The sequence below is a fragment of the Thamnophis sirtalis genome, unplaced genomic scaffold (genome assembly GCF_051295495.1).
Source record: "Thamnophis sirtalis isolate CommonGarterSnake01/CBP01778 unplaced genomic scaffold, rThaSir2_p1.2 scaffold_6, whole genome shotgun sequence".
Taxonomy (NCBI): Eukaryota; Metazoa; Chordata; class Lepidosauria; order Squamata; family Natricidae; genus Thamnophis; species Thamnophis sirtalis.
The window spans coordinates 105,324,278-105,342,772 of NW_028261386.1; the positions used below are offsets into that span (position 1 = coordinate 105,324,278).

Below are 18,495 nucleotides of genomic sequence, written 5' to 3' on the forward strand. Positions count from 1 at the left end.
CCAGTGAAATAGTGTGAGTGTTCCATTCCTTGCAACCAAGATAATTGATTTTCTTATCTCATTTGTGCTATCTTCCTCCAATGTATAACCAACAAGGGGGTCTCCTGGTGGGATTTTCTTGTCCAATCAAGGCATTTCAGCACAAAGTGGAAGTGTCTGAATTTGTGGGAATCTGCTTGGACTTTTCCAGATTGGTTCTTGCCATGATGATCCAAGTAGATCAATAACTGACTCTGAGTAACTGCTGGGTAAGCAAGGGTCTTGCTTCATGGAAGTCAGGGAGGAAAGTACAATACAGAAATGGACACATCTGCAACAACAACAAATGTAAGGCTGTTGCATCTAGAGCAGAGATGTCAACTTTTAGTAGTGCTATTGTTTGAACTCTGCTCATTTGAAGTGGCAAAATAGGTACATCAAGGCATCACTCATCTATTTCCATCTGAAGCCCATCCACACATGTCCCCCCCCCCGCAAAGCTCAAAAAATATTGTAGAAATGTGGCTTATCAAACTGGATGTTGTGTTCCTCCACCACAGGCACCAAGGCCTTCCTTGTGTGAAAGGAAATGCAGCGAAGAGGGAGATTGTCAGACATGAGTCCCCATTTTTCTATTCCCCATTGGCTACTAGTCAGTCTGTCTATGCCCCTTCTTCATTCACCTAATCCCAGAAAGAAAACGGTAACAAAGACACTGACATAGCAGCACAAAACTGAAGCATGGGAGACTGAGAAGTGAGTCCAAAGTATCTACTCTGGGTTAGCAAGAAGATAAGAAAATTTAGCCACTCACTGGGATTACCCTCCTGTCCCACTATCCCAATGCAAGGATGCCCTGCTGACAGTTTTAAAGACATATTCTCATGACATGGCATTGTAGCCTCTTCCGCCCTGTTTGTTTTTAGTTCTTTTGGTTTGAACGTTGTGTTTTTCTTCTTCTATCAACACAAGTCTTGCCAAATATTAAGTAATGCCTCTCCAACAATATTGACACATTCAGGAGTAGAAACTGCCCAGTTCCCAATTGGCCACTGTATGTTTGTTGGGTATGCCCTATTCTTCTCTGCCAGTCATTGGGCACTCCCTCGCTGCCACTTTGGCTTAGACTGGGCACCTGGTTCCCACAGAAGCATTTGCTCATGTAATGCTGGGTTGCTGCTTCACAGAGCACCATTCATGCATTGCACAAGGCGTAAGCCTAGTATTTTTTTGGAACACCGTTAGGCCTGTTTTGAATTCTGCTTCATGGTTTTTTGAAAGAGCAGCAGAACCTGTTAACAAACAAGACTATGCTCTCTGTGCAGAAGGTCAACTGAAATTGAGAAAGAGAGGTGTATAATCTGCCATCTGTGTGTTGTTGATTCGGACCCAAACAAGGGCATTATGTTTTCACACCTTCTTCTGATATGTAGCCATGCTATCTACTGTTTATATTGTACATTGCACGGAGGCCTTCAGTGAGGGAAAGGGGCAGTTCTTTATTTATTGGTAATAATATTATAGTGAAAGAGGGTACCCTTTGCATGTCCCATGTTGAATACAAATGTCATTGTATGTATTCCTCACAGCATGAGAGGCTCTTTTGAAGAAATTTACAGCATTAGAGGCCACTCTGAAGTCAGAAGCTCAGCTACCACATATTCAAGAAATCCCTTTCCCCCAGTTCACAGGTTATGAAATTGGCTCCAGGAAAGTGTGTATTTTCTCTTTCCCAATATCTAGGAAAACAACACCTTCTGTTATTAAACTTTAGTTTAATGGTGTTTTATGGATATTAATTTTATGTTACATTTTTAATTACATGTATTGATGTATTGGTTTAGTTGGATAATTGCATATTTTTAATTGCTTGATCAGAGGCGGGATATCATTTCAACAGTACATAAAATAAATCCTGAATCTGAGTTAATTAATTACATGTGGGCATAACATAACATACTACATCCATATAAATCAATCATTTTGCAGCTCAACAAACAAACTTTCTGATCCTCCGGATGTGTGGACTTCCACTCTCAGAATTCACAGAAATTGCCATATTGTGTTGGAAATCCTAGGAATGGACTTGAGGAAGGTTCAGGAAAGCATGTTTAACACTTAAACAATGGCTGGGTTCCCACAAAAAGCTTAAACAGGAACTACCCAACCCCACTTTAGTCCTCCTTGGTGAGTTTTGTGAATTCAGCCTCAGATATTATGGAACCAAGATTCAATTAAAGAATCAGTGTTCTTCTTCTTCCGCGTTACATATGAAGTATAGGTAGTCCTCCACTTACAACCACAATTGAGTCCAAAATTTCTGTTGTTAAGTGAGACATTTGTTAAGTGGGTTTTGCCCCATTTGCTACCATCTAAAAGAATCAGTGGATACTGGCAGATCTCAGTTCCTGACCAAACCACCAACCGTATTCTCAGTGATATGTTGTACAGGTAGTCCTCAACTTATGACCGCAATTGATCCCAGAATTTCTGTTGCTAAGTGAGACACTTGTTAAGTGAGTTTTGCCCCATTTTACGACCTGTCTTGTCACAGCTGCGAAGTGAATCACTGCAGTGGATAAGTCAGTAACATGGATGTTAAGTGAATGTGGCTTCCCAATTGACTCTGCTTGTCAGGTCGCAAAAACAGATCACATGACCCGGGGACACAGCAATGGCCATAAATATGAACCAGTTGCCACTCTCTGGCTTTTGATCACACGGCCATGGGGATGCTGCAAAGGTCTTAATTGTGAAAAATGGTCATAAGTTGTATTTTTAGTGTTATTGTTACTTGGAATGGTCACTAAATGAACTGGTATAAGTCAAGGACTACCTGTAGTTCCGAAAGAAAACTCATTTTTCCGCCAGAAAATTTAGAACCGCAGCAAGAGCAGGCAGCTCTCAGTCCGTGGCGAAGATCGCCCATCTGCCCTGAAAACGGATTTGCCGATCCCCCTCAAAAAGAAGCGGGAGAGGGACGCCAACGGGCTAGTGAAACAGCAAAGCCCCCCCCCCGCACAGTGACACGTTTATCTTCCAAGCCCCCCCCCCACTTCTCACGGCCCCTTCTGCTGGAAAGGATGGGGCTGCGCGGGAAAAAGAGGCGGGGGACCCGGGCGGCGAGCGTCGGTGGGGACGGGCACCCCCCCGCCGCCCGGAGTCGGGATATCGCAGCTCGCTGGCCCGGCTGAAGGGTCCATTGGACAGGAAAGGTGAAGGTGACGCCCCTTCCCGACAGGCGGGCTCTGTGGGGCAGGAGGAGGGAACTTGCCATGGGACTCTGTCCGCCCCACAGACCGCTGCGCGTGCCCAGCCATGGCTCGCAACTTCGAGCTCCTCTTCGAGTCCCTCGGGCACTTCGGCAGGTAAGCGAGGAGACAGGGAGGTTAGGAAGGACGCGCCGGTCGTGGTGGTGGTGGGGAGAGTCGCTCTTCGCTCCTCTTTCTCTCTGGCACAGGGAGTAAGGAAGTTGGGTGGGTAAATGGTCCGCGCGGGACTGGGGGCGAGGGACGCTCGGGATCGCAGGCGCGCCCGACCTTCCACTTTCCTCGCTCCGGAGCAGCGCGTAACCGCGCGGGAAAGGCGAGGGAGCTGCCTGGCTTTGCGCTCCAGGGTGAAACACGTGGCTGCCAGGGGGAAACCGATTTAGGCACCTCCAGCAGCGAATCCCTCACGGCACCCTAGCCCGATCCGTGGGGTTCCCCCCCCCCGCTTCCCTCAACCCAACCGCCTGGTTTGCAGGATCTGCTGGATTACCTCGGGGACTCAATATCTATTCGAGCAAAACCCGAGAGAGGTCGCTGGTAGCTTGGTGACTAAATGGAGATTTGAACCGGTGGACCCCACAATCCTAACCCAGCACGTGCTTGTGACTTTTAACCCCTGAATTTCCTGACAGAGGAGGAACGACGTTGGCTTTGGGGAGCTAGAGTTGCCCGTCGATAGAAACGGGTAGTGGAGTCCTTGGCGATCGCGTGTTACCTGCGAGGGAAGCCTCGGATTTAAGGCTGGTTTGTAGTTGTGGCTGGGGTGGCGGCGACGGTGATTACGCAAAGGGAGGCTGCTTTTATTGCGGAAAATTCTTCCCTTAATCTGCTAGATACCGTTATAATTATTCTGCACAGGCTGAAAGGAATGCTCTGCGTCCTTAGATCAAGTTTGGGTAGAGAACTGAGGTTAGAAGCTAGTGGAAACTAACCTTTGAGGTAATAGGTGCTGGAGGCTTTGCGACTTTATGTATTCAAGCCATTGGGAGTTCGAAATACTCAGCGTTTGAATGGAGGGCATAGGCGTGTGACTCAGTATGGGATGATATAGTCAGTAAATCTCATCTATTTGTGGGATATGCCCTCATCTGTAAGACCCTCCCACATATCTGTGTGTAATAACATGTTTATTTGTAGCCTCAATCCTTAGTAAGATTGAGGTCTACAACATTAAAATCCGATGGGCAGCTTCTGTATAGTTGATCAAGGCTGAACTACTGTAAATTGGTCAGCTTAATCAGGATGAACAAATAATAGAGGTACGATAAACTGTTGATGTTTAATGAATGAACTCTCCATCTGTAGTACAAGTACTCCTCAACCTATGACCACAACTGAGACTAGAACAAGGCAGTTGTTAAGTGAGTCACACCTGATTGAATATCCCTTTTTTGCCACGGTTAAGTAAATCACTGTAGTTTGTTAACTGAATCATGTGGTTGTTAAGCATATCCAACTCCCCTCATTGATTTTGTTTGTTGGCTGGGAAAATCATGACTGGCGATCAGGTGGCCCTGGGATGCTGCAACCATCATAAATACTTGCCAGTTGCCAAGTTCCTAACTTTTGATCACATGGTTGTGGGGATGGTGTGATGGTCATAAGTGCAAGGACAACTTGTAAAGCATTTTTTTTTCAGTGTCATTGTAACTTTGAATGGTTGCTAAACAAATGGTTTAAGTCGAGGACTACCTGTACTGTTGGAGCAGAGTGCCAGCAAATTTAGAATGTTTGATTTCCTAGAGATGGAAAAGGAGGATAGTTATAAGTGAAATTCAAAATCTTGGAGGAATCTGTAGCATCTTTTCTGACTAACTTTTTGACTAACCTTCTGATTGTGGACTACCCTAGGCTTAGCAGGGTTCACTGACAAAAGGGTGAACGACAAAAGCGCGCCTGACTAAACCGCGGTAACAAAACCGCGAGTTCTAAAGCGCGCCGACAACAGCGTGCCGACAGAAGCGCACTGTAACCCTAACTCTAACCCTAACCCTAAACCCAACCCTAAACCTAACCCTAAATCTAAACCTAAACCTAAACCTAACCCTTACCTTAACTTAAATCGCGCTTCTGTCAGCGCGCTGTTGTCGGCACGTTGATGATATCGCGGTTTTAGTGCCACAGTTTTGTCGGTGCGCTTTTGTCATGTACGCATTTGTTGGGTCACGCTTAGCAGGGCCCTCCTTCTATAATATCTAAAGCGAGGTTGTTTATTTGGAAGGAAAAGAATTGGACTTCTGAAAGTACTTGTTTCTTTAAAGAACCTACTACATACTTCAATATTCTCTTAGAAAGCATAACAAAGAAATAAACAGTGCAATTCTTTCATACCTATTAAGCCTCCACTAACAATGGGCTAAGAAAATTAAAACTAGAGTGTGCAAAGTTAGGAGGGTGGTTTGTAGTTCTGTTAACCAGGAACTGGTTGCATTGGTTTTATCTGCAAAGAAAACATATATTTGTGCAAACCAGAAATGATATTTTACATGAAGAAATATAAATGTACTAGGTTTTATATTAAGAACCAGATCAACCAACAGGAGGTCACTGTGAAATAGTCACTGAGATTAGTGGTTAGATACAAAAAGTTACCTGTTGCATTGGTGCACACATACATACAGTCTGTGCCCATAGTATAAATCTGTGCCAAAGTTCCTAATTATTTATTGGTGCACAGTATTCAGTTTAATACTTTTCATTTACATCTGAGGAATACTGTGACTAAAAAAAATGCTAGGCATATATACGTAAATACAAAATAGATTACTTGCCATATTAACCATGACTCAAGGCGGCTTACAGATTATAAAACCCCATATAAAAGCAATAAAACTAATAAAAAAGAGTCATATAATAAATTAATATACTGTTTTCTGGCTTTGCCCAATACTATATTGTAAAACCAACTACTTAGGTTGGATTTACATAAAATGCTAAACTAAGATATGGTGGTTTCTTGTACTATGGAAACATAGCTTGTTTTTTAAACTGGCAGTATTAAACTGTTGAGAATCAGGGATCATCTAATCTTCAAGTGGCTTTCTGTCAGAGACCAACTCTCTACTCCACAAAGCAGGATAGAAACGGTGCTTACAGAAACCAGAATATTTATTTTAATAGTTGGTTGAATCCAGAAATCCAGAGTAATCAAGAGATCATTCTGATTTTAACTGATTTATTCTTAAGGATGACTAAATTTGGACACCCCCATGTTTGCACCATGTAATGATATAAATCCAAGAAAACTTGGGTAACCAAGTGAAAAGAGAAGGAAAGTGTCTGTGTGCCCCTCATTATTGACAGTTTGCATAATAGTTATGGGAAGGTTTACTGAATGGTGCTCGGTCACAAGTTCTGTCATCCCAGATAACAGCCAATATTCCAACAAGATGGACACTGGACACCAATCGTCATTTGGTGTCTCAAGATCGAGAAAATCAGCCTTATGATGCAAGACAGAGCCATTTGTGGATTTTTGAAGGCTTGCATCCAACAAATAACAATAATTATATTTTATATGATAAAGTTTCAAAGGGATCCAGGTAGATAGAACTTGCAAGAGATAGCAATAGCTCTTAACAATAGCTCTATTATTTTGTTCATTTTTAAAAAATTATGCCTCATGTATATTGTCATTTGTTTATGGTAAGCCACCCAGAGTTATAAGGATAGCTGGCATTCAAATGTGTGTAAATTCACAAAATAATACAGGTAGTCTTTGATTCACAACAGTTCATTTAGTCAAAGTTACAACAGCACTGAAAAAAGTGATTTATGACCACTATTCACGTAACCTTTGTAGCATCCCCATGATCATGTGATCAAAATTCAGATTCTTAGCAATTGGTTCATACTTACAATCATTGCTGTGTCCCAAGGTCATGTGATCACCTTTTGCAACCTTTTGGCAAGCAAAATCAATGAGGAAGGCAGATTCCCTTTACAAAGGAGTTACTAACTTATCAACTGCAGTGATTCATTTAACAACTGTGGCAAAACCCACTTAGCAAATGTCTCACTTAACAACATTTTGGGCTCAACTTTGGTCATAAGTCAAGGAATCCAGTGAGAAATAATAAGGAATTCATTGAAATGAATATCTGACAAAATATTTAGGTGTTAATGCATCTGGCAAGGTGGATTGGCTCCATTACAGTGCTGATGGATTCACTAGTGGAAGACCTGAAGAAACAGGTTAGGGACAGATTATCACAGATAAAATCTATGTGGTCACTAAAGGTTGACATTGACTTAAGTGCACTTAATCAGAATGCAACTGAGAATGGTACACAATAGATATATTTGTATACAATCTGATGAAATTCTTTTCCTGATTCTGTAGCCACTTTTCTGCAGCGGGCACTCCTTGGAAGCACATACCAAACCAAGTGTGCCATAAAGCAGTGTATACAAACACCACATTGAATTTCAAACATTTTTTTCGACATATCTCTTCTTGTCTTCTTTCTCACAAATGATCTCTAAGGCTGAAAAAGCAGAGAACATTATTTATTTATTTATTTATTTATTTATTTATTTATTTATTTATTTATTTATTTATTTATTTATTTATTTATTTATTTATTAGACTTATATACCGCTTCATAGGGCTTTCAGTCCTCTCTAAGCGGTTTACAGATTTTTTTTAACAAATTGAGTCAGCAACTTGCCCCCACAGTCTGAGTCCTCATTTCACCCACCTCGTAAGGATGGAAGGCTGAGTCGACCTTGAGCCGGTGAGATTTGAACCGCTGAACTGCAAATCACAGTCAGCTGAAGTGGCCTGCAGTACTGCACCCTAACCACTGCGCCACCTCGGCTCTATTATCCTTGATTATGATAGCCAGTTGAGGCCATGAGATTAGTAAGGCCACATCTGGAATACTGCATCCAGTTTTGGTCACCACATTATAAAAAAAGATGTTGAGACTTTGGAAAAAGTGCAAAAAAGAGCAACTAAGATGATTAAAGGCCTGGAGACTAAAACATGAAGAACGGTTGAAGGATTTGGGTTTGGCTTGTCTTAGAGAAAAGAAGGACTGGGGCGGGGGGATATGATATCAGTGTTCCAGTATTTGAGAGACTGAAAAAGGGTCAATTTATTTTTCCAAAGCACCAGAAGGGAAGACAAGAAATAATGGATGCAAACTAATCAATGAGAGAAGCAACCTGGAATTAACTTCCTAACAGTGAGGACAATTAACCAGTGGAACAACTTGCCTTTAGAAGTTTTGGGCGCTTCATTGCTAGAGATATTTAAGAACAGTAGTCTCCAACCTTGTCAACTTTAAGACCTGTGGACTTCAACTCCCAGAGTTCCTCAGCCAGATTTGCTGGCTGAGGAACTCTGGGAGTTGAAGTCCACAAGTCTTAAAGTTGCCAAGGTTGGAGACCACTGTTTAAGAAGAAACTGGACAGCCACCTTCTGAAATGGTATAGGTTCTCCTGCTTGAGCAGGAGGTTGACTAGAAGACCTCCAAGATCTCTTCCAGCTCTATTCTGATTGATTGATTTATTGATTGATTGCTTAATCCCTTAGATGGTCAGATGAAAGCTACTTGATGGTATTATTGTTCTTGTCTGTAAATATGTTTTCAACCCACCCATCTCCCACACATTTTTCCCATGTTGATTTCCCTCTAAAACTGCTAGATATCCTCATCTGCCATTTATAAGAGCATCCAGAAAAAGATTAGAAAATGACATGAAGGAAGATAGGGGGACAATCTTCAGCCCTTTGGCGCAGTCCAAGCATTGCTGTTAGTTTAAGCAAATTGGAAAGAAGTAGAAAGAGTTTTTCACCTGCACAAATTGTGCTGCTGGTTGTTGTGGGTGGAACTGAGGCCTCCAGGATAGGCACAGCTTCTTGGCTTGGTGCCCCTTTCTCAATGAAGAGGCATTTCAGCCCTTAAGCTAGAGAAGGATGAGAAAACTTTGTTGGGGATTCAGAACCTGCACATTAACCGTGCTCTAAATTTCCCTGGTATTTGGTGACTCGAACAATCAGTGGATGTGTATGGGGGGGGGGGGAGAAAATGGATTGGATTTAGTATGATTATAAATAGCATTTTGGAACAGATAGTTGTTTGGTGATCTTGATACTTGATCCAGTAGGTTCCTAACATTTTCAAATTTCAGGGCAACAGTGTAATAAAATGAGTGTTGACTTGGACTGAGATTTTCTAGGTCAATAATATTCATAACTAAACATGATTCAGCACAAGGTACATCTTGGCCTAATCTGTCTGATAGTGTGGTATATAAATGTGACATGGAACAGATATTTTGATATTTGTACCAAAATCACACAGTAAGGAGCCGCCCATAATTACTGAGATGCAGAAAAAATGGATAAGCACAAAAGTGCAGTAAATTAAATGGACAAGTCCCTGTGTGAACCCTTGGGGAAGAAGAAAAGACAAGTGAATCTTATAAAAACAAGCACAGTTAATTTTGATTTCTGTGTTGATCCTAATGCTCATATTTCTTTTGGTTCCTGCTCAACAAGTCATATTTATTTTCTCTGTTGTGCACATTTCAATGCTCTTGATTTGGATACAGAAAAGTCCTGCTGTGCACAATAATCTGCAGCCCTTAAAGTGGATGCTGCATGGTCTACATCTTGCCACAATTACCAGTCTCTGGACCAGTAAATTGGCTCCATGTGACTCTGTTGTCTGTTAACCTACTAACATGGGTACTAAGTTAATTTAAGATCTTGGACCACTGTCTTTTTCATTAATTTTCAAGCCATCTGCTGCAATGTTTTCTAGCCATGTCTTCCATATAACTGTAGTTCTTTCTTAGCAAAAGATGGTCTGGAATTTAATATTTGCTGTAAGAAAACTTTTAGGTGAGTCCAAAATGTATCTGCTGTGCAATGTAGATAAGCAGAATATAGAATATTTTTAGCATCTTCCAATTATGCTTTCCTCTCATTCCAATTGGCTAGAACTTCCCCAATGTCTGGAGGGGCTATTTCAACAAGAATTTACAAGTTATTTCTTTAATATACACATCATTTGTAAGGCAATTCTAAAACAAGACTACTCATGAAATCATAGTATGTTCTTATTGAATACATAGTGACTGAACACAAGTAATACTGTATTTTAGCTTGTTTGGAAACTGTCTCCAGCAGCTTTGATTGGGGTTGTGCATGCTTCTTTTTGTAAATTAAATATTTTTCAATAAAGTGCTTTGGCTTTCTGATGTACTAATTCACACAGTTTCTGAATTCTTACATTGCTCTGTTATGAAGATTTTATTAACTCTTGTAACAAATGGATTACCTGCATGGCAGGTAGTGGAGTGTACAAATCTATTTTGCAAAATATTACTCTGCTTCAGCTTGTTAATTTAGCTATGCTAGCTCAGAATTCCAAGAGTTGTTGCCATCTCTTTACCCCTGGATTGCAGATATCCAGCTGGGGAAGGCTGCTATGCTCAGCTGAAGGTATTTTTACAGATTTCACAAATCTGTACTTTTACAGTTTTCTTACCATAAGAAATGACTAAAGTTGTCCTCCTGTGACACCCAGAAGCATACAAAGAAACATCTATGGTGAATTGCTTGGACCCAAACGGAATGTGTGTGGAGTTCCTTTTCAGGCAGTTTTGCAATTCATGAAGAGAAACATAGTCAACAGTAAGGCACAAACAACATTCAGTAAAAGTATATGAGCAGTCATTAAAAAACTACTGTACTGAATGAAGGTTCCCCCCCCCCTTTTCTCTCAGTGGACAGGTCATGTACAAGAAAATGGATGCCAGTATATTGGAGAAGTGACCATTCAAGCCATACAGGGAACATACAGGGAACAAAGTGCTTATGTTTGTGTTTAACCATATAAGCAGTGGTGGGATTCAAATTTTTTTACTATCGGTTCTGTGCGCTTGGCTTGGTGGGTGTGGCTTGGTGGGCGTGGCAGGGGAAGGATACTGTAAAATCCGCATTCCCTCCTGATCAGCTGAGACTCATGAGGAAGAAAATAGATGGGGGTGGGGCCACTGAGAGGTAGTATTTACCGGTTCTTCGAACTACTCAAAATTTCCACTATCAGTTCTCTAGAACTGGTCAGAACCTGCTGAATACCAACTCTACATATAAGGTAAAAACCTATATTAATAAGAAAAGAAGTGTGCCATGCATCTTTATAGCTACTGTAACAATCCCAATACTGATATTGGCTCCTACAGAATAGATCCTACCACTGCTGCTGAATAATCTTTTCTCTTTACCTCATTGAGTAGGGAACTGTTGTTCTGCAGCAGGACTTATTTTTTGATGATCTGTTATTAGAAAAATTTTCTCCTGAAAACACTTATGTTAAATGTGTCCTGCCCAACAGTAACCTTTCTGTCTGCAGCAACAGATCAAGTGGTTTGGAAGGACCAAAAGGGGGAAAAATATTTACAAGGCTCACAGATTTCACAGAATGGTATGGAGTTCCCTGCTTAAAAGAAAAATAATTTTTTTATTTAATGTTATACTTCATCTCAGTTTCACATACAGGAGTTTAGATTTCTTAAAAATCGCAGAAAAGAGTTTATGTATTTATTCTGAATTATTTTGCAAGTAGGTAATGGATTTTTTTGGGGGGGGGCTATGTAATAAAGGCAAATTTATTTTCAAAGACAGCAAAGATCACAAACAAAGTTAAAGTTTTAAATAGGAGCGTTTTCCATGTTTCTTCCCACTTATGTCCATAACAAGCTTTTCTGAGGCTGCTGAGTTGGTATAGATGACTGATTTATCTCAATTCAATGGCATTCAGTACGCCATCCTATATTGCTCCCAAATGCTTTGATTTCAAGAGAAGGTTTTACAGAGCACAGAGGGTCACATACCTTAAATTTGTGTACAGGAAACCCTCAACTTACAATTACAATTGGGACCAGAACTTCCATTGCTAAATAATGGGATGTTAAGTGGCTTATGCCTCATTTTACAACCTTTTTTGCTGTGTTCATTAAGTGACAACAATGCAGTAAAATTACAATAAATAACTTATTTTACATTCTTTTTAAAGAAAGAAATATGAATATGGAATTAGGGGAAATGAACAATATTTTTTAAAAGGAAAAGTGAATGGAATGCTGTTCGAAAGATTTTTAAAATGCAAATAATCTCTGGTTTATCTAAACTGCAACTTGAGTAATTTCTTGTTTCTTCAAAACAATTGTATAGTTTGGAGGTCTAAAGATTAGATAATAGAGAAAATAGTCATAACAGTAATTAGACTGGCTCTGCCTGACTAAGTAATAACTGAAATGCTGTCACTGAAGGCCCCCAAAGAGATAAAAAGTCCAGGAAAGAGATTTATAAAGCAAAAGTTAATGTTTGTTAAAACACACTGCGAATCTTATCCAAGCTTGCATATATACCGTATTTCCCCGAAAATATGACATGTTCTGAAAATAAGGGCAGATGTTTGGGGTGGGCAAAAATATAAGCCCTCTCCTGAAAATAAGACCCTTGGACAGCCTCCCCTCTCCAGCCGAGCAGAGCGCCACTCACCAACCCAGCGGTATCCTGAAGGTGCCAAGCCATGCAAGTGCCTGTTTCCCTCCCTGCTCCTGTGGCTTGGTGCCTTCGGAATACCGCTGGGTCGGTAAGTGGCACTCTGCCCGGCTGGAGAGGGGGGGATTGTCGGGCGGCTGCTCATGAGCATGGTCACCTCATGGCTGCTGTGTTGCACTGTTGCGACAGCACAACACAGCCATTCGCCCCTGAGGCTGTGTCATCCCATCCCTATGCCAGGCTCTTTGGGAGCCCGCTCGCAAGAGAGAAGTCACATGGCAACCCCAAAACAATAAGCCCCCCCAATAATAAGGCCAAGGCCATATTTTGGGGGTCAAAAGAAAATAAGACCCTGTCTTATTTTTAGAGAAACACGGTACCGGATGTTGAATTTTTTTATAAGTAAAAATTTTGGGTTTGTGGAACATGAAGATGAAGACATCTCATATGTTTTATTGTACTGTGAGTTATACAGTGTTTATAGTTCAGCATATATTCTCGCTTTACTAGAGAGATTGCCAGGGAGGGCAGACAATTTTTATGTAGGTTTTCTCCTCCAGGACTCAAACCCATCTACCATGCATGCAGTGGCAAAATTCTGTGTTGCTGCAATGTCCACAAGAAAAAAATTGGCTACAGAATTATAGCTGTCAACTTGTACCAATTTTTGGGAGAGATATCTAACAATTTTTAGAACATTATATTTATCACATACTTATCGGCTTTTTACCTACATAAACTAGGGAGTGACCCAAACAGTTTGAGAACATGTATCTTCTTAACAGGGATGTTATTATCCATTATTAATGTGAGTACTATTTTTTTTAATATATTGTAAAAAGTGATGTCTATTGCTGGTCTATGACCATAATAAAGATATTCTATTCTATTAAATTGGGCTTGTGGGACCTTCTTCTTCTTCTTCTTTTTGGCTACAGGGGGAAAAATGGTGAAGAGAATGGCAGGGTGGCATTTTGGACAATTTGTTCAGTGCAACGTGTTGGGAAGGCTGGTAATTTAAAAGCATATTTTCTTCCATGAAGACCCACTAAAAAGAGACTGCGGGGATAAGACTTGTCTGTGTAGCTGCAGCATCTTTGCCCTTCTACCAAGGACATCTCTCTTCAGCCAAGCTTTTGGAAATAGAAAGGAAGATGCTCTCAATGTTCTTGCCTTGAAGTCAGCAGTTCAAAAATTTATAAACCTTGTGTCAATCCCTAGGATAGAAAAGATAGCTGCTTAACAGTATAATCTTGCTGTAGAGAAAATCCTTCATTAAACCAACAAATCTCTACACCCAGTGCTGTATTTCTCAGCCTCAGCCATTTTCAGACATGTGGACCTCAATTCCCAGAATTCCTCAGCCAGCATTGTTGGGGTTGAGAAACACTAAACAAAAGGGAAATTCAAGAGAACTGAGCCAAGCATTATATAGCAATTAACTTGTTGTTTCTTTCTTGAATAAGCTCTTGGATTTGGGAACACATTTGGAGTTCATCGCTAAGAGAATAGTGAGAGCAAGATCAGCTGAGCTTCTCCCCTGTTTATAAACTGTAGGGGTTATTGGAAAAGATCCCTCCCTGGGAATGCTGCATGGACCACTCAAGAAAAATTCTCATTGGGTAGATGGAAGGCACCCTGTCATGGCCTTCCGAATGCCAACTGAACTCAAATGTATATTTCCCTATGCTGGCACAGATACCATGTAAGTCCAGGAAAAGGTGCAGCTCTTTAAAAGGGCTGCTGACAGGTATAGCAAGGGAAGCCTTACTGAATTTGAACTACTTTTGGGTGTGTAAGATAAGAATGCTGCCATATGTGTGTGTGTGTGTGTGTGTGTGTGTGTGTGTGTGTGTGTTATACACATATACATAAATACATACATAGGAGATATATCAGAGGTGGGTTGCTAATTCTTTTACTACCAGTTTGGGCAGAGCCTCCCACCACTGCCGGTTCGGCCGATCTGGGCCGAACTGGCAGCAACCCACCTCTGAGATCTATCTGTATCTCCAATGTATTTAAGTATATGTGTATACATAATACATACACTGCAATACATAACTGTATGTATGTATATGTATGTATGTATGTAACAATCTACAATACATAACTAGATATTAGAGAGCAATCAACCAATGGAATATCTTACCTTCAGGAGTTGTGGGTGCAACTCTCATCATTTGGAGGCTTTCAAAAAGAGACTAAAAAACCATTTGTATGAAATGTATAGCATCTCTTGCTCAAGCAGAGGATTGGACTAGAAGACCTCTGAGATCCCTTTCAACTCCATGTTTTGTCTGTCTGTTTTTTTCCATGTCTGTCTGTCTGTCTGTCTGTCTGTCTGTCTGTCTGTCTGTCTGTCTGTCTGTCTGTCTGTCTGTCTGTCTGTCTGTCTGTCTGTCTGTCTATCTATCTATCTATCTATCTATCTATCTATCTATCTATCTATCTATCTATCTATCTATCTATCTATCTATCTATTCAATATAGTCATTTGGACTTCCCCATGTTGATCTTTCAGAATGAAGGTAATGTGTTTTTCCCCATTTATGGTGAAGCAAGAAATAATTTTTAAATGCTAATAAGATTTTTAAAATCCTCAATGACTATTATGCCCAACGTACCTAACAGTGTTGTGCCCTTGTACAAACACATTAGCGTAAAATTCATCACTACATGATTATTTTCCATCCTGTCCTGCTGTAGAAGGCATGGAGTTGTCTATATTCAGAAACTGGCTGATCCTTGGAAATTAGGCATGCACGCTTGCTATGAGTCCTTGTTAGTTTTTCAAAGAATTTTAATTGTCCATGGGACCATTGTTTATATAGGAGCAGTTGTATAAAGACATTAAACGGTGGTCACACTGTTTCTTATCTTTTAATTTTGTAATACTTTGACAATTTTTAATAACTACGTGATCATTAGAGTCTCGGAAATTCAAGTATTTCTTGGCGTGAAAATGCAATGACTGGGAAACTTGCTCTGGTTGAATTTTGGCTGTAGCGCAGCAGTGGAAAAGCACAAATCACAGCTGGAGGTGCCAGAGTTTACTGAGGACATGGCTGTAGTATAGTATTATCCCTCAGCAGGTTGGATCTTAAATCTTGAGACTTTTCCCACCTTTTCTTGAGCCTGAGGAAGATCAATATTACAAGTTATGGATACTGTGTCCGATACATGTTCATATCAAAAAGAAAAATAATTTTTAAATTGGTATCTGGATAATGGGTGAGGTTAATTTTGTCATAATCAAATTTGATATTTACTTCAGTTAGATACAGACTTTTCTCTTTCGGCACAGAATGCCAGATGTTTTAATTTACTGTATTTTTGGAGTATAAGACGCACCAAGGTTTTGAAGAGGCAAATTAAAAAAAAAGTTTTTGCACTCTGCAAATCTCCCCAAAATGGCCTGTTTTTTTTTGCAAAAACAGGCCGGTTTTCGTCAAAAAAAAATGCATGCATAGCCTTTAGGAGGCTTATAGAGTACTCCTGGGAGGGGAACAAAATTGAGCAAAAAACGGCCCATTTTTCACTCTTTTCTGCCTTCCCTAGCCCCAGGAGCTATCTGAAAGCCTTCTACAGGCTCTGCACGGCCATTTTGGTGAAGGGGCAGGGTTTCAGGAGGAAAAATAAAGGCTGTATTGAGTGTATAAGATGCAGCCAGATTTGCAGCCTCTTTTTTGCGGGAAAAAGGTGCATCTTATACTCCGAAAAATACGGTACTTTTTCTATATATTTTTACCCATTTGGTTTAAACAAAGCATACTGAATGTTTGTGCAAATAATCCACTTTATTAAATCTTACTCTTTTTTTTTATAAAAGCAAAAATTTGGACAACATTTTACGAGAATAAAAACTAATTGGAAATTTTTAAAAAGTCTACAGCAAAAGCTTTTTGCCAGTCCCTCATGTAAATATTATGAAAATATTCCCTGCTGCCTTTCTGCTTGCACTTTAGGTTGGAATTTGGATCCAGGAAAACAATCACTTTTCTTTCAATTGTTTTCAAAATATTTGACAAAATGGCAATATAATTTTACCATGTGCTCCAATGATGTACTAGTTATATTGACCCCCACCCACACCCCCTAGTACTAATCCTGTACTTAAAAACCTGCACTAAATCATATTAGTAGCAAAATAAATAGGACTATTTCTGAAGTAATGAAGTTGCAGATGGCAAATATTGTGAATTTTCTGTCTTCCTTTGCAGATACCAGGCGTTGGTTTACTTTGCCTCTGTGTTCCAATCTATTTCTTGCGGCATCCATTATCTGTCTTCTGTCTTCTTGGCTGTAACACCAAAGTTTGTATGTAACATTGCTGGAAATGTGAGTCGTGTCCTCGTTTACAATTCATCTCATTCAAACATAGAGGATGCCTGGAGTCTGTGGACATCAACACAAAACTACATCTTGGTCCAGTTGGAAAATGGAGACATTTGGGAGCTTAATCAATGCAGCAGGTCTAAACGAGAAAATGCCTCAGGATTTACTTATGAATATAGCGGCAACAAGACTGATTTTCACTGTACTGATGGATACATCTACGATCACACCAATTGGCAGAGCACCATTGTAACCGAGTGGGATTTGGTCTGTCAGCAGGAATGGCTTGCAAAATTAACCCAGCCAACATTTATGCTGGGAGTCCTTGTTGGAGCTGTAATCTTTGGAGATCTTGCTGACAGGTATAGTATGGGGTTTGCAAAAAATTGCTGGAGGACTTGAGGAATCTCCTGGCTTTTGAGCTCATTTACCTTGGGAAAATGTCTTCCTTTATACTTCCCAGAGCATATTGGAGTGATAGTTGAATTGACATAATACAAATAACAGTACAGGTGCTTTCTAATGCAGCATTTTCTCTGTTACTGACCTATTTTGTCTTCATTGACTTTTGGCCTTCAGCTTCTAAGGAAATTTGCTTCTCATCTTTACATTCTACATTTAAGTTAATCTAAAGTAGCAAATAAACTTTCACCTCTAAAATTGCATGTACCCTAGGGTTTTATTTAAACCATTTAACATTGTTTGTGCAAAAGCAGCATTGTTTCCCATTGGGCTACAATCGATTCCTAATTGCTACGATTGCAAATGTAAATAATAGAATCTGGTTTAAGTCAGGTGGAAATTCAGCTGCATGAATTCTTTTTATCAGTAAGGTCTAACTGAGCTGTGCCTTCCTTCCAACACATCTGTCTCTGCTATCAGTTGGATTTCTTCCCTGCTGATACATCCCTGCAGCAAAAAGCAGAGAGCGGCATAATTTTTAGAAAAATAAATAAACATGGATTCAATTTCTGACCCTTTGTAGGAAAAGTAAACACTTTCTAGATGTTGACTCTGCTTAGCTTTACTTGCATCTGGCTTGAAAGCCTGGAGCTTCAGTGTTTTTAGGAACCACTTTCTCTCGTGTCTTTCTAAGCCACCCCAACTTTTGAGATATTCCAAGTCATGGCCCACAAAGATTTCAACAGGAGGCTTGTAACAGATGGCTACTCAGATGGCTAGGATCCTGTTGAAGATGGCTGCTACCAAGTTAACATGATGTCCCTGTCATTGTGACTTATTATCTGGGACAGCCCAGACTAAATTTGTCCCGCTATGCAAATATGACCAGGGTCCTGCTGCTGTCTTAAGGTTGCTTAACACAGCAGTGGATACTGGTTTTTTTTAAAAAAAAAAAAAGATATTCAGAAATGTAGAGGACTCAAA

At 40.3% G+C, this 18,495-nt stretch overlaps 1 protein-coding gene across 1 annotated transcript in view; it reads left to right on the forward strand.

Annotated features, from left to right (window-relative positions):
- Positions 1–3,225: 3,225 nt before the first annotated feature.
- SLC22A16 (solute carrier family 22 member 16) overlaps positions 3,226–18,495 on the forward strand; it is a 28,472-nt gene continuing 13,202 nt past the window's right edge. The window contains exons 1-2 of the mRNA XM_087718649.1: positions 3,226–3,347; positions 16,995–17,471. Of these exons, the coding sequence (XP_087574775.1) occupies positions 3,298–3,347; positions 16,995–17,471 (527 nt within the window). The 5' untranslated portion in view covers positions 3,226–3,297. The remainder of the gene's footprint in view (positions 3,348–16,994; positions 17,472–18,495) is intronic.